This window comes from Dipodomys ordii, unplaced genomic scaffold (genome assembly GCF_000151885.1).
Source record: "Dipodomys ordii isolate 6190 unplaced genomic scaffold, Dord_2.0 Scaffold9, whole genome shotgun sequence".
NCBI classification, from domain to species: domain Eukaryota; kingdom Metazoa; phylum Chordata; class Mammalia; order Rodentia; family Heteromyidae; genus Dipodomys; species Dipodomys ordii.
In genome coordinates, this window is record NW_012267225.1 from 25,013,495 (window position 1) to 25,039,119 (window position 25,625).

General features: G+C 38.1%; 1 protein-coding gene across 2 annotated transcripts in view; it reads left to right on the plus strand.

The window, feature by feature from the left end:
* The window catches only part of Rab2a (RAB2A, member RAS oncogene family), a 79,984-nt gene that overhangs the window by 15,767 nt on the left and 38,592 nt on the right, over positions 1 to 25,625 (plus strand). For both annotated transcript variants that reach the window (XM_013009363.1, XM_013009364.1), the window contains exons 2-3: positions 10,107 to 10,178; positions 17,410 to 17,477. In XM_013009363.1, the coding sequence (XP_012864817.1) occupies positions 10,107 to 10,178; positions 17,410 to 17,477 (140 nt within the window). The remainder of the gene's footprint in view (positions 1 to 10,106; positions 10,179 to 17,409; positions 17,478 to 25,625) is intronic.

Consider the following 25,625-nt stretch of genomic DNA (forward strand, 5'->3'; position numbering starts at 1 on the left):
TATTATTTTTTTGGGGGGGTCCGGTCGTGGGGCCTGAACTCTGGGCCTGGGCTCTATCCCTCAGTTCTTCAGCTCAATACTAGCGCTCTACCACTTGAGCCACAGCGCCACTTCCGGCTTTTTTCTTTTTGCTTATGTGGTGCTGAGGAATCAAACCCAGGGCCTCAGGCATGCAAGGCAAGTGCTCTACCACTGAGCCACCTTCCCAGCCCCTCTCATTTATTTCTTAAATGTTATGCATACATGTGATAATACTAAACATATGAAGGGCTAAAGGGCATATATGGAGATGGATGATGAGTCTGTACTAAAAGTAGTCAATCAGGTTAAATATATATGTTAAAACATTTAAAAGATTATTATAAATGTGAGCTGCCCTGGTAAATTTCTTCTAAAAAGTACATTATGGAATGGTGACAAGGATTCTTTGCTAGAGACCCTGAAAAAGTGATCAGTCACATTGATAGTATAAAAATTATAAAAATAGCACTGTGTCTTTGTGTTTTCTTCCCAAACACTGATAACACCAGTCTAATCATGAGAAAGAAAAAAAAAATCAAGTCTAGCACAGAACATGCTACAAATACCCTAGCCGTACTCCTCAAAACTGTCAAGATCAAGGACAAAGACTATCTTGAGAAACTCTCATCACAAAGGAAACTTAAGGACATGACAACTAGATGTAGAGCACTTGCCTCTAACCATGTACAAGGTGTTGTGTTTGATCCACTACAAAAAGAGAAAAACAAATGTGGGGGGAGGAATAAACTGCCAAGGCTTTTCCATTTGTGAGTCTTTTATAGGGGCTTAGCGCAGAGTTGCTGAATTCTTAGTATTGCTTGCAGCTCTTTACAAGGTCAGTTTTTACCTTCAATGAAGCCTAACTTCATCTGTTAGCTAGAATATAGGTCTAAATTTGATTTCCTGATGTTTGTGCTACATCCAGAATGAGCAAGGTAATTAGAGAATTGTCAGTGTTCCTTCTCCAGCTTTGAATAATAAAAGTTCTGTTTTCTCATGAAACAAGTCAATTATTTTATATATTCCTCCAGAAAAATCTCCATATTTAAAAATCAGGATGTCTAACTCATTTTGTGAAAGGATGTGTGTGTGTTACAGGAACTCCCCTTGAGGGTATAGCACTTGAGTTAGGTCTTCAAGATGAGTAGGTATTAACTAAGTGGATGAAAAGCCACTGGCAGTTAAAGAATACTAAATGAATATGTACAGTTTAGATATGGTGTAACACGCTTGTAACTAAGACCAGCAGTTGGGAGGCTGAGATAGCAGCCTCTCCAGTTTGAAGCCTAACTGTACAAAAATAGTACAAAGGCCCAGTGTGTAAGAGAGAGCTTTCAGCTGTGGTTATCCACTTATGTTCTTGGCTTTGATCATGTTCTAGAATTGTTTCAGTATTGGATAATTCCAGTCTTGTAGAAGAAAGATACAGACATATTTGATTTACATGAAGTAAAGGAGAGGTCAGTTCTCATATCATCTCACTACTTTTTCTAATTGAAACTTTAGCAATTCTTCCTGCATTATCAGCATACTTGTTTCTATACCTTCTTGTTTGTAGGGGAAAGAAGTTTTGGGCTTCTTTTGGGAAACTTCTTTTAAGCCGTTTTTTTTTTTTGGGTCCGGTCGTGGGGCCTGAACTCTGGGCTTGGATGCTGTCCCTTAGCTCTTCAGCTCAAGGCTAGCGCTCTACCACTTGAGCCACAGTGCCATTTCTGGCTTTTTTTCTTTTTGCTTATGTGGTGTTGAGGAACTAAACCCAGGGCCTCAGGCATGCAAGGCAAGCACTCTACCACTGAGCCACCTTCCCAGCCCCCTTTTAAACCTTTCTTTGCCAACTCCAGTGCCTAGAACATAGTAGGTATGTATTCAAATATTTTTTCAATGACTATCTTCCCTTCCTTCCTAGCTTTAGATGACAGGCTTCTCAGATGAATACACTATATATTCCCTATTGCTTTTTCCCTTCACAACTCATTGCTTATGTTTGAATTACATTACTGATAGCACTGGGAAATATAGAAGGAATCAGCAAGACTAAGCAGACTAACAGCATAAAAGTCTAAAGAGAAAGGAATGAAAGATAACTCTTGATTATAGTATTGGTTTCCTGTGGTCACTGAAAGAAATTACCACAAATTTGGTAGCTTAAAACTGTAGAAATGTGTTTTCTTGCTGTTAGGAAGGCCAGAATTCTGAAATTGTAAGAAAGTCAGGGCAAGTAAAGCTCCTGAGAGCTTCAGGAAGATTTTTCCTTGCCTCTCCCAGCTTTCTAGTGGTTCAAATGTACATACCTTCATTTGCCTCTGTGGCTTTCTTCCCTGTGCCTTTTTTGTTATCTTTCTCTCTTTTCATTAGTGTATATAACTGCATAAAACAAATTTCATTATGGCATTTTCACACATACATATAATGAACTTCCTTCCTCTACCCCACTCTCATTTCCTCTCCCTCCTCCCCTTGATCCTATTCTTCTTTCCTAATAGTCCCCCTTTTATTTTATGTCCTTTTTGTCCCGGTAGATTCTGCGTTTGAGAATTTTCATGTGAAACAAGTTAAGTAAGTCTGGCTTTATTTCACTTAATAATGATCTCCAATTCCATCCATTCTCCTGGTAAAATTGTGTGTGTGTGTGTGTGTGTGTGTGTGTGTGAGAGAGAGAGAGAGAGAGAGAGAGAGATTTATCCATTCATTTTTTGACTCTTTCATAAGGACACTTGTCATTAGATTTAGGTAAATTTATCTTGATCCTTAATTACATCTGCAAAGGTATTTATTCCAAATAAAATCACATTACAGGTTCTGGAGTTAGAATTTTACTGATCTCTTTGAGTGCCACATCTACTCTATCCACTACAGTCAGTTATCAGGGCAATGGTATACAATTAAAATATCAGCCATACACTACTGTGGCTTGATCACAGGTCCTCAGAACTTCCTGGCAGCTCAGCCAGAGGCTAGTGTGCTAAGACTGTGACCGCATTTATGGATTAGGCATCCTAGGCTGTGAGTTGAAATCTCAGCATCGCCAAAAATTTATTCATGGAGTAAGAAGCCACTTTTGACACATTTTTTCCTGAAAAAAAGTCCTGGGTTTCAGTATGATGTATAATCCATATGCAAATATATCCTGTGTGATAGGATGTAATAAATGAAATATTATATGTGTAATAATACTAAATAAATAAGGGTAACAAACGTCATACTCACTAAAAAAATATCAGCCATAAATTAATTTTAAAAAGTTTTAAAGAAAGGAGAATATTGATCTTCTGGAGGTAAGGGGACAATATTATAGCTAACAACCTGAAAATAATCCTAAAATCAGTGTGTTTAAAAGAAAAATAATAAATTATAATTGTTTTCTTTAATTTTTAAGTATATTAATTACTTTATTCAGGGTCAGATGAGGTTTTTTCTTTCAGCTGTGAATCTTGACAATCCTTAGTTTAATCTTTGTGTTAAAATTGTGAATTTGTAGAATACTTTGATATTTTACCATTTGAACCTCCAGCCACCGAGAGAAGTTCTAGGTGAAGCCAGATTGGCTTCAAACTTGAGATGCACCTATCTTAGCCAACCAAGTGCTGGAATTTCTTCAGGCATAGGCTACCCCACTTGGATGGTAGCTAGTTTGACAGATGTCTCGGGTTATGAAGTAATCCAGATGGATTTTTAAATAGTGATGTTACACTGTAAAACCTCTATTTTTTCCAGTTTCTCATACTGAGTTTATTAATATTTTACTTTATTTGATCAGTTGTGGGGCTTGAACTCAGGGCCTGGGAGCTGTCCCTCAGCTCTTCAGCTCATGGCAAGCGTTCTACCACTTGAGCAACAGTGCCACTTCCGGTTTTCTAGTGGTTTATTGGAGAATAGACTTTTTTGCTTGGGCTGGCTTTTAACCATGATCCTCAGATCTCAGCCTCCTAAGTAGCTAAGATTACAGGTGTGAGCCACTGGTACCCAGCCTAATTTTCTATTTTAGAAGGCAGACTTTACTGTTTTTCATGCTTCATTTTTTTTTCTCCATATGTAATGATAGCATGACTTTACTGTTTCTCATGTTCCATTTTTTTTCTCCATTTGTAATGATAGCATGAAAAAGAGTAAAATTCTGTGATATTTGATAGGTGCAAAGTCAGCCACTCAGGAGGATGAGGCAGGAGAATCATATATTTGGGTCTTGCTTTGGGCTACAGAGTCAGCATGTTTCTTTTTCTAACTGTGGCTGCAAAAGGAACACAATATTTAAATCCAGGCTTGCTACCTCTCTGTCGTAAGTTCTATGTTTCAGGGCTGTCCATTCTTTGGTATGAATTTAAACTTTTCATTTTTTTCATTGGTACCAAGGTTTTTACTCAAGGCCTCACTCTTGCTTGGCTTGCTTCCTCTACTGGGATTCTACAACTTAAGCCACACTTCCAACCAAAAACTTATAATTGGATTATTTATATTCCAAGACAGGAGAGGGTGTTCAGTCATAGATTTTTTTCTTTCCTTTTTTTTGGGGGGGGTCTGGTCGTGGGGCCTGAACTCTGGGCCTGGGCTCTGTCCCTCAGTTCTTCAGCTCAATACTAGCGCTCTACCACTTGAGCCACAGCGCCACTTCTGGCTTTTTTCTTTTTGCTTATGTGGTGCTGAGGAATCGAACCCAGGGCCTCAGGCATGCAAGGCAAGTGCTCTACCACTGAGCCACCTTCCCAGCCCCTTTCCTTCTTTTTAACTTCACTTTCTCTCTCTACTCACCTGTCAAAGATACGCACATAAAACTTTTCTAAGTAGTTAGGCATAAGCTCCAGCACTTATACATACTTCAAATGAAGGTGGGGTTTTTTTTGTCTTGTGTTTGTAAAAACAGGGCTATCACAAATTTTTAACAATCTTGAAATTGGCCGAAGACAAAGAAAAGTAAACATCACTTAATCCAGTGTTTCTTACTGGGAAAGGTCCTTTGCCTAAAAATCAGTAGAGGAGTTTGCAAACATACCCTTCAAAGACTTATTGAGTCTCTGGTGTAGATCTTCAGGACTGCATTTCTAATAAGGTTGTAATTGTTTGACACTGACTACATATTTATGCCACCATTCTCAGTAACATTGTGTCCTATAGTGGGACAGTGACTTCAACCCGGAAGAAAAGTAGTAGAAATAAAAGAAATAATAACAGATGTTAAAAAGCCCAGGACCATTAGCTGGGTGCTGGTGGCTCACGCCTGAGGATTGCAGTTCAAAGCCAGCCCCCGGCAGGAAAGTCCATGAGACTCTTATCTCCAATAAACTACCAGAAAACCAGAAATGGCACTGTGACTCAAGTGGTAGAGCGCTCGCCTTGAGTTGAAGAGCTGAGGGACAGCCCCCAGGCCCAGAGTTCAAGCCCCTTAACTGACAAAAACAAAAAAAAACCCACAGCAATCTTCATGAAAAGTGATGATTCTGTAAGCTAGGGGAGAGATGGAACCTGGGCAATAGTTTTTTCAGGGAATCCTGAGATATCAGCCTTTGCCATCTGGATACTCCTGCAAAATCTCAAAGCAGTTGTTTGTGTCAGACCTTTTTTTTCTTTTTTCTTAAGCCTTCTCAAACAAATTTTGATTTAAAGTTAAGGCTAATGATAGTTCTATTTGAAAGAAGTTGGTATGTTTTGAAGATGAGAGACTTGAGTGTACATGTCCCCTGAGGAAAAGACTCAATAAGAGGGGCTGGGAAGGTGGCTCAGTGGTAGAGCGCATGCCTTGCATGCCAGAGGCCCTGGGTTTGATTCCTCAGCACCATATAAGCAAAAAAAAAAAAAAGCCGGAAGTGGCGCTGTGGCTCAAGTGGTAGAGTACTAGCCTTGAGTTGAGGGACAGCGCCCAGGCCCAGAGTTGAGGCCCCATGACCGGACCCCCCCCAAAAAAAAAGTCTCAATAAGAGGGAAGTACAAAAGATTCAGGAGGGAGAAAAGGATTTGAAAGATCGCAGAATGGTTCTAATTTTAATAGTAAAGGAATACTACTTTTTTTTTTTAGTTAAGTTTTTTATTGTGAAAATGTGTGCAGAAGGGTTACAGTTACCTGAGCAAGGTAATGAGTACATTTCTTTTCCAGCATTGTTGCCTCCTCCTTTGTTTTTCCCTTACCTTCTCTCTCACCTCCTCAGCTACCTCCCCACCTAAATTGTAAAGTTCGTTTTTCAACATAGTCTTGTACATCTCATTGTTGCAGTGGCTCAATCTGTATCCCTATTTAAACAATTTGTTTTTTTCCCTTCCCCTCCCCAAATTATACCAACGTCAAATACAGTGAAAACAGGTTATACTGTGGGGGAGGGACATACAAAGCAACAACAAAATCACATGGAATACTACTACTTCTATAGGATTAAGAGCAGAATAGATAACGTGGACATTTGGAGAAAGCTTGGGAGGAGGTAAAGAAATAAATAATTGGAAAAAATGTATGTTTATTTCATCTCTTTTGTTGTTTGTTTCATAAGATAATAATAACTGTGTGTGTGTGTATATATATGTGTGTGTGTCTCTGTGTGTGTGTTCTGGGACTTGAACTTGGGGCCTGGCAACTGTCCCTGAGCCTTTTTGCTCAAGACTAGCACACTACCACTTGAGCCACAACTCTACTTCTGGCATTTTGGTAGCTAATTGGAGATGAGAGCCTCACACACTTTCTTGCTATTTTTGGCTTTGAACCACAATCCTTAGAGCTCTGCCTCCAGAGTAGCTAGGATTACAGGCATGAAGCACCATCCAATATCCAGTAATTTTTTTAAATTACTAAGACTTGAATCAGTAACTTGCATTTGCAAGCATTCTAATCTCCAACCCTTTTTGTTCTAATTTCATTTTAAGGTTGTGTCTCACTAACTATGCCAAGATCTGGCCTCAGAATTTTGCTTCATTCCTGCCTCTGCTCTCAGTCATGTAGAGCTGGGATTAGTAGGTATACACCATCATGAATTTTGCAGTATTTCTCACACAGTTCCTATGTGTTTTAAGTATGTTAACTGAATAAATTCTCACAGCTCTGAGATGGGATATTATCCTTACTTTGAAAATAATGCGTAAACAGGCCAAGTGGTTTATCCATTTAGGGCTGACAATTCAACCAGAATCTCTAGAGGTATGATGTCTGAGCATAAGTTTGGGGTTTTATGATAATGATGGAAAACTAGAAGGTAATTTGGGATGGGAATTATTTCACATGGCACTGTAGGGGAAGGCATTTGTGATGTTGGAAAGTCAAGCATGGATATCTTTGCATGGAGAGAAGAGAATGGATCTATAAAGACCTGGTCTGTGTACAGATTAAAAGATTGAGTAGAGATATATGTATTCACCCAGCTCACACATGGTTTTAGTTTATCTTATCCCTGCACAAGAATTTTTAAAAGAAAACTAGATTTTTTTTCCCCTTAAGTTTCATTTTTGACTTAGACAAATAATGAGTAGCAATGTGAACATAAGTAAGAGGGATTCCTAGGCCTGGGAATGAAGCTTGATGGTAGAGCATGTGCATAGGTCGGGGGTTTGATTTGCTTCACCATGAAAATAAAATAAAAAGAGGTCCTTCTCAGAAGTTTGTTGTAAAAGTTTAAATCCTGGTTTTCTGCTCAAAGAAAAGGTTCTGAAATATTATGTCAGTCTTTGTCCAAAATGATTGCTTACAGCCAGGTGCCAGTAGCTCACACCTGTAATCCTAGCTACTCAGGAGGCTGAGATCTGAGGATCACAGTTCAAAGCTAGCCTGAACAGGAAAATTTGTGAGACTCTTATCTCTAGTAAACCACCAGAAAACTGGAGTGGCACTGTGGCTCAAGTACTAGAGCTCTTGCATTGCACTGAAGAGCTCAGGGACAGCGCCCAGGCCCAGAGTTCAAGTCCCATGAATAACCAAAAAAAAAAAAAGATTGCTTTTTTAAAAAAAATTCAGTGGTTAAAAAAACAAGCATGTGATTTGTCTTTATCTTTTTTTCCCCCTGATTTCTTTCTTCCTGAAGCTTTAAGTGTAACTCTTTGCGGAGAAGTCTCAAATTTGTATCTAGTCTGAACATCCTTCCTGAAATGTACAGTATACTCATGTATTGCCTGCTTAGCTTTGCCCCTTGAATATGTAATTGACTAAATAAAGCACCAAGGAGGAAGGCAAGGAGGGCATGGAATTCTTGAAGGCATTTCAGAGAGAACTGATGAGATTGGTGATAAGTAAAAGGAAGAATTAGACATGTGTTTCTGAAGTTCTTGTTAGTATGGTCCATTGAGTAACACTTCCAGGCATTAGAAAATATTGGTACAGCTGAATTTAGTTTTCCTGTGTTTCTGATAGGGTGAAGGATTGGTTGGGAGGATATTAGGCAGGAGAGTGGACACAAATGAAGTAAGTTTTAGAAGTTTTTGTTATTTTGTTGTGTTCACCTTAAACCCACCTCAAATCCATGACTCTTTTGCCTCATCTTCCCCAGTACTGGGATTGTACGTCAGCACTACCAGGGAAATCTGTGATTTCTAACTAATTTTTTCTATACTATATGGATACTTTATGGTAATTTTCCTTTCATTTTTGATTTTGTATATAGGATATATTTGTTTAGTATATAAAACAAATTCCTTTTGTATACTTGGTACCTACTCTTAGAAAAACTACCCTTTTGTCTTCTTGTACCTGAAAGACTATTAAAACAGTTTTTAAAAATACCTTTTTTTTTCCCTTTGTGGTACTAAGATTTGAACTTGTTACTTCACATTTGCTGGGCAGACACTACTGTTTGAACCTTAGCCCCCCAGCTCCATAATCTTCACAAACATTAGTAGAATTTTGAAAAAAAACTATTTCCTAAAACAAAATCATGTTTACAGTTTTTTAAATTTGTTATTATTGGCATTTTTAGCAATGTTTAGTGTTTGACCCTAAGTTAAATCATTCAGCAAAATTACAAGTACCTTCTCTGTGCTTAACCCCAAGGGGTAAAATATTCATAGTCCCTTTTCTTGTTGAGTTCACTGAGCATCCTAGTTTAAGTGCCACTTCACAAAGACCTCCTTTCAGGGGCCTTGGACTGTAGTTAAGTGACACAACACCTGCCTAGCATGTGTGAAGCCCTGGGTTCAATTCCCAAAACTAGCACACACACACACATACACACACCCTGTGGGGGGAGAGGGGGAAGAGGGAGGGAGCTACAACTATCTCTTTGAGTCTTAAGTTTTTAATGTTTTGTACAAAGGCAGGATACTTTAAGTTAAACATAGTCTAGTGAAGGAATGAGGAAGTTTTTCTTAGTGGACCTGCATTGAAAGTAGGTATTCAATATTTAACGCCCTTAGAGGTCAAATAAGGTGATTATAAACACTTTTTCCTTTGAATTTTAGAATTTAGAAGTTATCCATGAACTTCATAAGGTCAGATTTAGTAGAGGAAAGAAATGAAATTAAGGTTGCTTTTGTTTATGAATGAATTTGCAAGAAAAAAAAAGCATGCTACTTTTCTCCAAACCATTACTGGCTTGTCTGTAGGTATATGTGATAAACTAAACTCTAAGGAGAACTTGGGGCTGGGAAGGTGGCTTAGTGATAGAGCACTTGCCTTGCATGTATGAGGCCCTGGGTTCGTTCCTCAGCACCACATAAGCAAAAAGAAAAAAGCCAGAAGTGGTGCTGTGGCTCAAGTGGTAGAGTGCTGCACTGCCCTTGAGCTGAAGAGCTGAGGGACAGTGCCCAGGCCCAGAGTTCAGGCCCCACGACTGGACCCCCCCCCCAAAAAAAAAAAAAGAAAGAAAGAAAGAAAGAAGGAGAACTTGGTATTTTTAAAATATTTTCACAGTTACAGAGAAAATACTGTGGTAGAGGCTACTAGGAGAGATCTATCTCTATCACTCCTAGCTTAACCCGGGGTTAAGCTGTCACATCTGACTTTGACATTAAATGCTGAGTGAATAAGAAAAGGTAAAGAAGACATGGTAAAAAAAAAAAAATTAGACACTGAAAAATAGTAGTTCCAGAACTCTGGCTGCCTGTTTATATGCCTTTGTAAAATAATTCTTCACTTCTGTGAGTTTTGGACCTTACTGTATGCTGGTTTTTTTTTTTTCTTCCAGGTGTAGGCAAATCATGCTTGTTGCTACAGTTTACAGACAAGAGGTTTCAGCCCGTGCATGACCTCACAATTGGTAAGTTTTATGAAAGAGAAAAACATAAAAAATTTAGAGTAGTTTTGGTATGCTAGGGGATCTATTCTGTTAATATTGATTCCAAAATCAGTGAAACTACATTCATTCAGAATTTAGTCTCTTTAAAAAATAAGTAATATATAGTCTTGCTCTATCCTCCATTCACTCCCACAAGATCTTGCTCTATAAACTCATTCCTCCTGCCTCAGCCTCTGAGTGCAGGGATTACAGGCATGCACTGTTTCACCCAGCTTTAGAAACAAAGTGTAATAAAAATGAATGTTATCCAACTTTTCACAAGTTGTTAGAATACAACAGACACTAATTTTGTTTAAGATTTCAGTTGTTTTTAATTAATGACAAAGCAAACTCTTCTCCTCTTTCTCCAGCAATCTACTGAGGATTGAACCCAGGGCCTCAGGCATGATAGGCAAATGTTCTAACTTTACTAGCAAGTTATATTTGAGCCATACTTCCAATCTTTTGAAATTTTTAATTTTGTTTTTGGGGTTGGGTCTTGGTAACTTTGTCCAGGTTGGTCTTGAACTCTTGGTCCTACTGCCTCCACCTTCAAGTGGCTGGGATTATGGGCATGTGCCACTATGTGTACTGAAACTATTGATAGCATGATACATCATGAGAATAGTGATTATGGAACAGCTCATTGGAAATTGAATCAAGTTCATGCTAACTATATGTTCAGGTCACTTTACTCCTCCATCTCTGTTTTTTTTTATCTGTATAATAACAGGAGTGCCAAGCCCACAAAATAATTTTGAGTATAACTAACTGAATATTAAATGTAAAGTACTGGCACTTAATAAATGCTGTAGGTTACCTATAATTATTAACTAAGAAAAACTATCATCAGGTAATTGTGAAGAATAAATAAGATAGTTACTCTAAGAAATACCCAGTAAGTAATAGCTGTTACTATTTAGAATAGTGATACTGCCTACTTTTGTTAATATACAAAGGTATAAAATTGAAATGAGTGGTACTCATTAGACAATATATTGAAAGTGAACTATACAACTTGTGGGTGGAGATGGAAGGGAAAAATTGGGAGAGCAAGGAAGGGGTGACATTGTCTAAAAAGAAATGTACTCTACCTGATTTATATAACTGTAACCCCTTTGTACATCACCTTTTAATAACAATGAAAAATTTTAAAAATTGAGTGAAAATCTAACAGGTTTTTGTAATTGTCCTGTTTGTTTAAAACTTACATTTATATCCTGAAAGGTAAGGAATGTAAGTGGAGATTTTTCTATACCATAGACTTCTTTTTTTTTTATTGTAAAGATACTATACAGAGGGTTACAGTTAAGATGAGTGAGGTAATGAGTACACTTCCTCTTGAACATTTTTACCCCCTCCATTGTTCCCCCTACCATCCCCTCCCTCCCTCCCTTCCCCAGGTTCTTTTTTTTTTATTGTGATTAAGTGATTACATAATTTCCGGAATTTCACAGTATTGTGGAATAATGATGTTCATTTAAAGTCACAAGTTCATTCTAACTTTCCTGGAGCAAATTGTCTATCACAGTCTGTAACATACAATGGTGTTCACATGTTATATACCATATTATACCATAGACTTTTAACAACTAGGGATTTGTCAAATATCAAGAAAAACATGGGGCTGGAAGGTGGCTCAGTGGTAGAGTACTTGCTTTGCATGCATGAGGCCCTGGGTTCGATTCCTCAGCACCACATAAACAGAAAAAGATGAAAATGGTGCTGTATGTGGCTCTAGTGCTAGCTAGAGTGCTAGCCTTGAGCTGAAGAGCTCAGGGACAGCACCCATGACCCATGACCGACTCCTTTGGAGTAAAACTAGTGTGTAACTAGTTTCCAATTGTATTTAGTTTTTTCTGGTTGGAATTTGAAAAAAGTGAAAACCTAAATAAAATAGGTGGAAGTTCCCTGACTAATAAGGTGAATATACAAAAAGAAAAAAAAAAAGAAAAACATAATCTTGTTTAATGACTTTTCAGTTACTATTTATTTTCTGTTGAATTTATTAGATTTATGGCATGTTGATTCTCATATCCTATGTATTTTAAAAATAGAAGATCAGAGATATAGCTGGGGTGCTGGTGGCTCATGCCTATAATCCTAGCTACGCAGGAGGCTGAGATTTGAGGATCATTGTTCAAAGCCAGCTGGAGCAGGAAAGCCCGTGAGACTCTTATCTCCAATAAACCACTCAGAAAACCAGAAGTGGTGCTGTGGCTCAAGTGGTAGAGTGCTTGCCTTGAGCTGAAGAGCTGAGGGACAGTGCCCAGGCCCAGAGTTCAAGACCCACAACTGACCAAAAAAAAAACCCAAAAAACAGAAAATCAAAGATGGAACTCATGAATAAGATTATCATATCAATAATTTCAACCAACCACATGTACTTCATGAGTATAAGACAGCTAACAAAACTCGTGTTTTTAATGTAGAATATGAAATTAAAGTGTTCTTCCTTTTCATTGAAATGTATATATTTGCCATCCTGTGGCACACCCAATGCAGAGGATGGGCCTACTGTTGGAAATTGGCATAAGCTGTACTTGAGAGAGATGAGGGAATAGACTGAAGATAGTTACTAGGAAAACTGTAACCCATGTAGCTGCCAGCTGCCTGGGAGCAGACATTCGGAAATAGAAAGCTTCAAGAAAAGAAAAGCTGGGTATCTTTCTCTGTTACTGTCATCCTAAGTTGACTGCAGATTTTCTATTACTATAGTTCCAGCCCCTTGCCTGACAGGTCCCACTGATGGTCTCCTAAGTTCAAATAACACCAATTTCTCCTCCCAGCCTCTGTGTGGTAGCAGCTTCCTACTATAGTTAATCTCTGGGCTTTCTCCCCAACTCTTTTCTGAATTTCTTGGCTCTTCCTTTATTATAGCATTTCTATTAAATTCCCTTAGTACTTAAATATTTAAGTTTGGTTTCTTGTTTTCTGATTATACTCTGATGTATCTCCTCCCTCCCCTCATCTAAATAAATAATATCCACCTAACTCATTTTAAGGAAAAGGAGAGTTTGTTACTTATTAATTTATTTGTGTCTCACAGAAACTGAGGAAAGAGGGAGACAGTTAAATCAGCCTGGAACTAGAGCTTGTAGCTCTTAAGGAGGAAACAATAAGTTCTTCCTTAATCTTATATTCTTTCCTCTTATTTCATTCTTTCCTCATCTCTCCTTGAGTTCTCTCTCCTTATTAACCAGTGTTTTTGGTTTCCCTCTCTATGATAGACAGTGATCATTATCAGTAACTCCAAAGTTCATATACCTTTCAGAATAGCAGAAATTCTCTTAACCCAATTCCAAGTTCCCTGGTCAAGAAGTTCATTGCTTCAAGTTGGTTCAGGCCCACTCACCCCTTATTTTGTCAGCTTTGGCTATGAGTCCAGAGTCACTTTGTACAACGTGGTTACCGAATCAGTAATAGTGGGTAATGTCTGTCCTTAAGCTTCTTTCTACTATAATGATGAATTCCTTACTCTGTTTACGAACCACTGACTCCTAAACTTACAATTCTTCTCTGTCTGCATTCTCCCTTTCTCTTTTACTTTTTCCCTAACACGTAAAGATAATAATACAACAATTTTTTGTCTTTCTGATTCACAAATATTATAAACACTATAATAAGCTAAATGAAAAGCAAAAGTGGAGAAAAATGGATACTTTAGAATATCGGTAGGGGAGCTACTTGGGACATATAAGTTTGAGATGCTTACTAGACAGAGAGGGGAGATGCTGAATATGTAGTTTGATATGTCCATCTTAGGTAAGGGATTAACTAGAATAGATTCAAGAAAGAGTAGATGGAAAGAAACTGGAATAGAAAATATGGACAGTTCTTTGTAAGGAATCTTGTAAAATGAGAGAAAAAGTTAGAAGCTGGAAAAGAAGTTGGAATAATGGAATAACCATCAAAATGGAAAAAGTAAATTATGGCCAGAGAAAAAAAGAACTGCTAAAGTGGCATCTTGAACCTGGTTAGGTCTTTCACAGGTAGAACCCAAGAAAGACCTCTTCTGCTTCTCCTCTGTTTCTTAGTTAAACAAAAACCACGGTTATCAACTAAGAGTAAAAATAAGGAAAGTACTCCATACTTAAAAAAATAAGAAAGGGAGCTGGGAAGTTGGTTCAGAGTGCTTGTCTCATATGCATGAGGGCCTGGGCTCGATACCTCAGTACCACGTAAGCAGAAAAGATGCCAGAAGTGGCTCTGTGGCTCAAGTGGTAGAGTGCTAGCCTTGAGCTGAAGAGCTGAGGGACAGCGTCCAGGCCCAGAGTTCAGCCCCCACGACTGACCAAAAAAAAAGAGAAGGTACAGTGTAGTTTCATGAACAAATGGAACGTAAATACATTCCATCTAAAATAATTCTTAGGCAGCACTAAAGGTTCACTTCAAGCTAGTATCCATAAATTTAAAATGAGACTAGTTAACATAACCCTGTGTTTTCCTCCAGCCATGTTGAGTTGTTGGATTTGACCTGTAGTTTAACTATAAGGATATGACAAAAGACTGAGTGTATTCAGGAATTGAGTATAAGCAAAAGGAAATACATTAGTATATCTAGAGTGGTATTTAGAGCCTGCAGGAGAGGGAAGATTTGGCCTTAATTATAGGCAGAAGCAAAGCTCTTTTTAGAGGTCAGGAAGCAGGAGCTTGAAATAGCAGGAGAAGTTTTATTAACTCTTCCATCAGCTAGAATTGAATGGTCATCAGTCTTTGATTGTCTCCTGATGATGTCAGTTCCACAGGGATCATCTGCTTGCCCACATTGTTTTGCTCACCCACCTTTGTTATCAGTGGCATTCTTGGGTCAAGTTTGACTATGCATTGAAGAAGTCTTGAAGCCCACTGAGCAGTGTAGATAATTTTTGGATTATGGTTAAAAGTCACCTCTCCTTTCCCTGCCCTCTTCCTCCTTTCCTTTTCTTTTGTAAGTAGAAGGAATGGGTTTATGAAAAGGCTTCTGTGTTAGATATCTTGTTGGCACATACAATTTTGTTTATTCTTTCCTTGTAAGTATTATTTAAACAACTTTTGTGCGTACACAGTGAGACCAAGGGAGGATAGTCTCTTTAAGAGAAGAACAGAAAGGCACAATGCCTATGTGCATCTGACCACACAAAATAATATTTATGAAACCGAACTCAAGAAATTGAAGACAAGAGGTTTTTCTCTTTTTTGCTATTTTTGGTTTTCTTTTTGTCCTATTTATTTATGTGTCTTTGGGAGTGAAGGGGGAGCACAGAAATGGAGGGACAAGGTAAACAAATGCAGCAGTGGTACTCAATGAATGCTATGTTGAAAATGAACTATGTAACTTGTGGATGGGGATGGGTGGGAGAGAGTTGGGAGAGAGCCAGTGAAGTGATGACATTGACCAAAAAGAAATGTATTCTTTTTTCCCCCCTCTTTCTTTCTTTTTTTTTGTTAGTCAACTGTGGGGCTTGAACTCAGCCTGGGCACTGTCCCTGAGCTCTTTTCCTCAAAGGTAGCACTCTACCACTTCCAGCCACAGCTCCACTTCCCATTTTCTGGTGCTTAATTAGAGATAAGAGTCTCATGGGTTTTCTGCCCTGCTAACTTTGAACCACAATTTTCAGATCTCAGACACTTGAGTAGCTAGGATTATAAGCGTGAGGTACCAGGACCCAGCAAGAAATGTACTCTTTTTTTTTTTTTTTTGGTTGGTTGTGGGGCCTGGGTGCTGTCCCTCAACTCTTCAGCTCAAGACTAGTGCTCTACCACTTGAGCCACAGCGCTACTTCTAGCTTTTTCCGCTTATGTGGTACTGAGGAATCGAACCCAGGGCCTCATGCATGCAAGGGAAGCACTCTTACCCGTGAGCCACCTTCCCAGCCCAAGAAATGTACTCTTTACCTGACTTATGTAACTGTAACCCTTCTGTATATCACCTTTATAATAATAAAAAATTTTGTACCACACTTAGCCAGTTTTTCATTGTCATGTTATTAGTGGTATTTTCATGTGTGTCCCTACCCTATGGCCTTAGATGTGAATATATTAAACACTTTAAATAGTTTTATGTGACAAATTATATTTTTGCATTTTTCTTTCTAGTACATCATGACTCCTGAGTCGCTCTTCTCTAGATTTCCTGTTTCTAAGCCTCAGAAACATGAACATCATCATCAGCTTATTGGCACTGAGTGTGGTCTAGGATGGAATAAGCATTAAAATGTAGAATTTTATTTTGTGGACACCTTTCTTACATGTCTAATCATAGTGGAAGGAAGTATAGGAGAGGTTGAGATGGATTTGTTTTCTTTTTCTCTTTTTCTTTTTTCTTTCTTTCTTGCTTTCTTTTATTTATTTATTTACCGCTCATGGGGCTTGAACTGTGGGCTTGGGCTCTGTCTCTCAGGTCAAGGCAAGTTCTCTACCACTTTAGCCACAGCGCCACTGGTGGTTAATTGGAGATACGAGTCTCATGGATTTTTCTGCCTGGGCTGGCTTTGAACCATGATCCTCACATCTTAGCCTCCTGAGTAGCTAGGATTATAGGCATGAGCCACTGGTACCTGGCTGGATTTGTTTTCTTTTTGGAATAGGGTTTAACTATGTAGTTTAGTCTGGCCTCAAAGTACTGACATAACAGGCGTGAACCACTACGTCTAGTTAACTAAAAGAAAATTTGACATAGGGCAGTATGTCCTTTTCTGAGAACTAGGGGTAGTGTTCTCCCTGGGTTACTAACATCTCTAGGGACCATATGCCTTGCCATCTTGACTTCTGATCTTCTCCTGTTTTCATAATTAAATGAGTGTTTTCTAAAGAAATGGTAAATACAAGTAAAAAGCAAAAAGGAAAAGAAAGAAACTTGTAAGTGTAAAGTCTATATTCCTTTAATCTGCAGTCCTCCTATAATCATTGACATACATATTGAAAAACATGTACAGAAAATTATTCCATCATTCACTACTGAAAATTTGAAGTAATTTAAGCCTTGCTAGTAAAGACCACAGTCAATAGATATCTATTATATTTATTATAATATTTAAAAAAATTTCTAGCTTAAGTTTTATTAGTACCTCTGCTTAACTTAGTTTTTAAGGATAGCAGTTAATATTTTTCCAAATTGATCTGTATATCATATAGCATAGCATATTCTGGAAATAAACATTCTGTGCTGTAATCCTTGAATGTGAAATACATGCCAAATATCTTGTAACACATCATTTTCTGCTCTATTTAGGTGTAGAGTTTGGTGCTCGAATGATAACCATTGATGGGAAACAGATAAAACTTCAGATATGGGATACAGTAAGTATAGCAAAAATAATACTATATGACCACAATGAAAGTACCTTGGATGCTTGTTTTTAGTGTTGTTGTTTTTTTTTCCTACTACAACTTTTTTAGGTACTAAACCCTACTGCCATGAAATAAAATGTAGGAGAGAAAATTGTTGTTTTTTGGATTTTTTTTTAACTTATGTGGTTCTTCTCCAAGGTATTGGAAACCAGTGTTTTTAATCTAAGGGGGTATTCGTTATGATGTCTAAATGGAAATGTTCCAGAAACTTTTTAAGAAAAATAAGCGAATGTCTAAAGTATATATGAAGTAAAATAAGATTTTCAGTACCACAAATAACTTACCCTGAAGCTTATTAAGTATGGTTTAATCTAACCACCACTTAAAGCCACCTTGTTCTTAATCTAATGGAATAATTTTTTTTATTACCCTGTTCAGTGAGCACCTGCTATAGGACAGGCTGTGTAGGTTTTTGTTTTTGTTTTTTTGTCAGTTGTGGGGCCTGAACTCTGTGCCTGGGTGCTGTCCCTCAGCTCTTCAGCTCAAGGTGAGCGCTCTACCACTTGAGCTACAGCACCACTTCAGGTTTTCTGGTGGTTTATTGGAGATAGGAGTCTCTCGGTCTTTCCTGCCCAGGCTGGCTTTGAACCGAGATCCTCAGATCTCAGCTTCCTGAGTAGCTAGGAGCCACCAGCGCCCGGCTAGGCTGTGTAGTTTTTATGGTTTTTATAGTTTTTCATCTGAAGTCCAAAATAAGAAAAATTTTTTCTGTGACTATTTTTCTTTTCTCCCACCTATGTAAAAGTGAGATTGTGGTATATTTACTATGGACACTCTAAAGCAGCAGTTTTCAAACTTGGTGATTTCAGAACTCAATAGTGATCCCAAACAGTTTACCTTGTATGGCTTACAGCTATAAGTATTTACTGTATTAAAAAGCTGAGAAATAGTTTAGATATTCAATTTTGTTTTTTCCTTTGTGATTCTGGGGATCTAGCCCAAGTATATAGCTACATACATGGTAGAAAAGTGCCCTACCACTAAGCTATACCCCCAGCCCTGTTCATTAAAAAAAAAAGTATTAAACTCATTACTTAATAAGGTAAACGATACGATTAACTGTATTTTTCAAAAACAAAGAACAACTATATTTTGTAGTGAGAAGAGTGGTATCATGTTACGATTTTGAAATCTCTCTACTGTCTACCTAACACAAGACACTGGATTCTCGTATCTGCTTCTGCATTGAGTCTTACATGATTTTAGTTGAAGTATATGAAGAAAATCCAGCCTCACACAAATAGGTACGTAGGAAAAAGAACCACATGGACCTTAAAGATTCTCAGGGACTCCTTGGGGTTCTGAGATCACACTTGGCTCATACCACTACTCTAGGGCATCAGGACTTTTTCACAAAACCCCAGAGGAAAAGACGCAAAGGTCTTGTATCGGCAAAGATAATCTCTAATGAAATATTAAACTATGGAGTATGCAGTCATCTTGTATACCCTTGGTCTGTTTCTTCTAGTGATTTAATTTTAGTTTCTGATTTGTTTATACAGTAGCAATTCAAAGAAGGAACTGTGGAAAATACCTAGTCTTAGCAAGTTCCTGAGGGCAATTGAAAGACCCTAGTTTTATATTTCCTGTTTCCCACAGTTGTCATTTATTTATTTATTTATTTATTTTTTGGGTCCAGTCGTGGGGCCTGAACTTTGGGCCTGGGCGCTGTCCCTCAGCTCTTCAGCTCAAGGCTAGCACTCTACCACTTGAGCCACAGCACCACTTCCAGCTTTTTTCTTTTTGCTTATGTGGTGTTGAGGAATCGAACCCAGGGTCTCATATGTGGTGTTGAGAAATCGAACCCAGGGTCTCATGCATGCAAGGCAAGTGCTCTACCACTGAGCCACCTTCCCAGCCCCAACACAATTGTCTTTTAAATGGTAAACTTTGCATCTCTATCCTGCTCTGGCTAGAGTTCTCTTAAACTCTTAGTTCTGTTGCTTTTTGACCTCAGCCGCCTCTCTAGTGAAGATTTTTACTATTTCTTAAGTATCCTTCCTGAGCCTAAAACACCTTAAAACTTTGATTTCCATTATCTCAGTGGGATTTCAAAACTGTTTGAAGGGTTCAGAAGTAGAGTGCTTGCCTAGCATGTTCCACATACTAGGTTTAATCTCCAGTACTGCCAAAAACAGAAGAAAAGAAAAGATACAATCTTTTTCTAGAGGTTTCATATTTTGTATTTCTATATTAAGAGAGGGTTTGTTTTCAGAAGTGATTTATATAAACTAGATTGCTTTCTTCACTAACTTTGTACCCAAACACATCATTTAGGGTGGTGTAGTTAGAACTGGACTACTTGGTATGCTTAACACAGTTTTCATACCTTATGTACATGAATATTTGCTTTGCTTACTTTTTTCCTTTTAACATCAGCATAGGTATTAATTCTTTTCTGAAGCCTTTTAGACACCCATGGGAATAAGATAGTCTTTCCATGATACTTGATGTATATTTTTATTAAAGTTCTTAGTTTTTTGTTCATATATTCATCTTCCTTATGGTGAGGGAAGAAACTATATCTGATTTAGTTTTGCATCTTGCATTCTTTGCTCAGTGATAGATACAGTGTTTGGTAAATTTTACTATACTACTAAGTATAGAATCTCACATTGTGTTGAAAACGCTGACTGATCGAGATGTTCATAAACTGCTTTGCTAAATGGAAACTCTTGTACAAATATTTAAAGATAATTTTTAAAACTTTTAAAAAGTTAAACATAATTTATTTGTTTATTTATTTTTTTGGGTCCGGTTGTGGGGCCTGAACTCTGGGCCTTGGCGCTGTCCCTCAGCTCTTCAGCTCAAGGCTAGCGCTCTATCACTTGAGCCACAGCGCCACTGCCGGCTTTTTTCTTTTTGCTTATGTGGTGCTGAGGAATCGAACCCAGGCCTCAGGCATGCAAGGCAAGCGCTCTACCACTGAGCCACCTTCCCAGTCCAACATAATTTTTTTAAATTATATTTAATTTTAAAAATTTTTAATTGAATTCTCTCTAAACAAGTTGTAGCATCATTGATTATTTAGGAAACATATACCAAGTGCATAGTTTCAGAAAAGGAAAATAATTATTACTCTGCTATACTTCAAGCACAAACTACCTCGTTTTGTAATTCTAGTTTATTTTACTGTTCTTTTCTTTGGGGGGGAGGTGCTATCAAGGGATTTAACTCAAGGCCTCATGTTTGCTAGGTAGGCATTCTACCACTGGAGCCATGGCACTAGCCCTTTGTTCTTTTTCCTATTTTTTCTGAAAGAGACTTGCAATTTTTTTTTGATTTAATTTTATTTGTGAACATACTGTACAGAGGGGTTACAATTACATGGGCAGGATAATGCGTACATTTCTTACCAAGCATTGCAGCCTCCTCCTTTGGTTTACCCTTCACATCCCTTCCCAGCCTCCCCCCTCCCCCCCAATCCTTCTCCTCCCCCCCCCCACCCCCGCACCGACGTTGTAAAGCTCGTTTTGGACATGACAACTTGTACTTCTCATTGTTGCAACAGGTCCACCTGTATCCTTAAACAACTGGTTTTTCCCCATCTCCTCCACAAGTTATACTGACATCAAATATAGTGAAAGCAGGGGTTATACTGTGGGGGAGGGACATACAAAGCAACAAAGAGATAATCTTATAAATGTGTTAGAAACACATGCATGAAAGAAAAAAAATTAAAATACATATCTGAAGGTTCATTTTCCTGACATCACATTATCTGACCTTTTCTGCTTGACTCATACATATACTAGATATTGCAAATAAGGGAAACCATGGTACCTATGTTTCTTTGGGCCTGGCTTACTTCACTTAATATAATTTTTTCCAAGTTTTTCTGGCCAGCCTGGACCATAGATCTCCTACATATTCCTCCTCCAAACTGGGATCACAGTCGGTGCCACCAAGTCCAACTTGTCAGTTGAGATAAGGTCTTGCTAAGGTGTTTGCTTTGACTATCTGGCCTGGAACCAAGATCCTCCCAATCTCTACCTTCTGAGTAGCTGATATTGCAGGTATATGACACTGCACCTAACCCTTGTCTATTGTTGTTTTATTCTTAAAATACTGCATAAACATGAGCAAGCCCTTCATTCCCCAATTGTCTCTTTTTGTAAAATCTCCTGTTTTTAGTTTATTTTCTCCCAGGAGAAGTCTTTAAAAAGAAATCTCAAGTAACTTACTAAGCTAGACAATATGAGAGGGAAATAGAAGACAACCCCTGTTTGTACTTCTCTAGGAAGACAGAGTAGTGCTTTTCTTCCTCTGTGTCAAAAAGAGACTCTTGTGCCATTGAACACATCATAACCTCTACCAAAGAATTCCAGAGTTCATAGAATGCATGGTTTTAGGAACCAGTGACCAATTCCTGATTTTAGCTAAGCATGTTGGTCATGCTTGTAATTGTAGCACTGAGGAGGCTAAGGCAGAAGGATCATAAATTTGAGGTCAGTTTAAGTTCAAGGCCAACCAGGGCTGAAGAAAAGGAAAGTTGTATTTTGCTTGGCCTGGTAGCTCAAGGCTAGGCTCGGCCATTTGAGACATGCCTCCAGCCTGGCTTTTGCTTGTTATTTGAAGATGGAGTCTCAAAGACTTATCTGCCTGGTCTGTCTTTGAACCACAGTCCTCTGATCTTATCATCCCTAATAGCTATAAAATTATATTTTTGAGCCACCATCCATCTGCCCAGCTAGAAAGTTATTTCTTGAAGCTTTGTTTTAGAGATTTGTATTTTTTTTTTTTAATGTATCTGCCAGTAGATAACTCTTTGGAGTTCTTCACACCATCAAGTCAGTTTTGCAGTTGAAAACAACTATAAAAATCTATCAGTGACTACCCTAAAGAGACTTTTTTTTTAAAAGCAAAGCCAAATATGTCAACCAGATAACCAGATTAAGTAAATGAAGAAAGAAACCCATTTCCTCTCCATTTACTGGTAGAAGAATGGTAGAGAAGTCTGTTCTCTGTGAGGCCCTATCTACCTTTTTATATTTATAAATGTTTTGCTCATCAAATAAGAGCTAATGAAATTATTAGCAAAATTCTGTGGACACTTAAAATCTCCCCTCAAGAAGCTAGAAGGAGGGTACAGAATCAGAAGGAAACAGGGGAAAACATAAAACAGATTGGCCCATCAGCTGCACTGAACATTGATAAACTAAGCAACTCAAGGGCAGCGATGGGAGGGAGGGAATAAGAGGGAAAGAGAACAGCTTACACTAAGCAAAAGGAAAGAAATGTACATATCACCGAATGTGGAAGACATAGTTGTATTGTGTAATCTCATAGAATTCACAAACTTTATAGAACATGATAATGACACTTTGCCTTATGAACAAGACACAAACACATTTGTTTCTTTAACTATCACTAGCTCACAATACTGTGAAATTTGTGAATTTTATGTAATCACTTAATCTCAGTAAAAAAATATTTTTTTAAAAAAAAGCTCCCCCAAGACTGAAGCTCTGCCACTTGAGCCACAGTTTCAAGTGTTTAATTTGAACTAAAACTTAAGGCCTTTCCTGTTCCCAGCAGGCTTTGAACCTGGATTCTCAGATTTCAGCCTTTTGAGTAGCTAGGATTACAGATGTAAACCACTGGCATGTACCTCTACAACATTTTAAGGCATTCAGCAACCACTGTTCTTTTTAGGTATTTACAGATCTAGTTCATCCTCCCAGGATCTGCTTTAGTTTCTACCGGAAACTTTTTTCAAAGTCCAGATTTAAATAGTCCAAGTTAATATTGGCACCATCCTCTCTGTCAATAAAAATCAGTTTGCTTCTCTGAAATCTGATTGTCACCAAAAATAGGTTTAGGTAGAAGGTTTCAAAATCATTTAATGATAGCAATTTTAAGGTTTTTTTTTTCTTTTTTCTTTTTTTTTTTTTCCAGGGCTGAGGACCAAACCCAGAGCCTTGCGTGCACCAGGCGGGCGCCCTTCTGCTGGCTAAACCCCCAGCCCCAATGATAGCAATTTTAGAAGTATATGAGAGTTTGATGTTTAGACAGTGAATAACTTGACTACAATTTTTTATTTTGTTCTTGTTTCCTGTTTTATATAGCTCAAGTTTTGAGATAGATAACTAGAAATGAAAAAGTAAGAGTAGTATGGTAAAATTAATTCACCTACCTCTTAGTTTTCTAGCTTCATTGGCTCTTGGGGATCAATCATGATAACATATTTTACTTCCTACTATAAATGCACTCATTACTATGAATTAGACTGTCCCTCAAAAAGAACTAAAGAGGAAAAGCTCATTTGAACATTATGTTCCTTTTTTCTAATAGTATTAGGCAAGCTGCCTAGCTTTGTGGGAAAAAAATTAGAGGTTGAAACTAATTCTCCAAGGGACTAAAAATCATACAGGTAGAGGAAGGATAATAGTTTTCAGGCAGGGAGTTAAGGACATATATAAAAGCAAGAATAGTCAGGCACCAGTAGAAGGGGAAAAAAATCAACTATATGAACAAACATTTAATCTATGTACTTATTTATTGGGTGTTTAAGAGGCTCACTAGATAGTATAAGGTAGCCTTAACCATGTGATCGCCTATCTCAGACTCCCACACCGGAGAGTACAGGTATATTTTATCTCACCTGGCTACAAAACATTTATTGAGTAATAAAAAAAACTTCTTGAAGTCAGATTCTTAAGAGCTTAGAACTTTAATCCAAGCAAGCTACTTTAAAAATTTTGGGCAATGCCATACTATATGTAAAGTATATATTTTGTAGAGAAAAATAGAGGAAAGATGATCACGAGTTGCCAGCCTGGATTACAAAATTGATGTCAGCAGTTATGGGAAAGCAATTTTAGGTGAACTGATATTTGACTATTGTAAGTAAGGTACTTTTTTAATTCAAAATTTATATTTGCTTTTTGAGAACTAACATCCACAAAAGAACATCTTTGTTTGCATTTTCACATGACACACATTTCACATTTCACATGCCTTTGCTTGGAGCCGTCATGGAAGAGGAGCAGGCACTGTTTCACAGTTCCTCTCGCCTGTCCTTTCAGGACTTCTTCTTCTTCTTTTTTTTTAATTTTGGGAGGCATTTCTTTTCTTTTTTATGTAAATAAGATTTAAATGGTGCAAATGGTCAAGTTTCTTTGATTTAATGACTCATTTAGAAAATGAAGGTCTTTCAAATTTGTTCTATCAATGATTCTAATTCAAGGTGTTTCTGAAAATATGCATGCCTATTACCTCAAGGCCAATTTATTATGTGTATGTGGGTATCATACTGACATTTTTATGCAGTCAACCACCCTTTTATTTTTAGATGAAAGATTCTCATGTTCCAGTCTGGAACTCCTAATTCTAGCTGGTTTGCTTCCTGGTGCTTATACAGCCATTCATTGTTTCATTAAATGCATTTTTCTCTTTTTTTATGATGAGCTACTATCAGAAATGCCTTACAAAGATTTCTGTCTTGGGGCTGGGAAGGTGGCTCAGTGGTAGAGCACTTGCCTTGCATGCATGAGGCCCTGGGTTCCATTCCTCAGTACCACATAAGCAAAAAGAAAAAAGCTGGAAGTGGTGCTGTGGCTCAAGTGTTAGAGTGCTGCACTAGCCTTGAGCTGAAGAGCTGAGGGACAGTGCCCAGGCCCAGAGTTCAGGCCCCACGACTGGGGACACACACACACACACACACACGACTGGGGACACACACACACACACATACACATGACTGGGGACACACACACACACACACACGACTAGGGACACACACACACACGACTGGGGACACACACACACACCCCGGTCTGGTTTCAAGCAAACACACGACTGGGGACACACACACACACACCCGGTCTGATTTCACACACACACTGGTTACATACACACACACACTAGTTACACACACACACACACACACACCTGGTCTGGTTTCACACACACACTGGTTACATACACACACACACTGGTTACACACACACACACACACACAACCCGGTCTGGTTTCAAGCTTCAAAACCCTTCAAATGCAACATCTATATTTAAGTTAGCATTCTTTATGTTATGTAGACCAATCAGTTTAGACAGGCATGCATAAAACACTTTTTTTTTTTTTTTTGGTCAGTC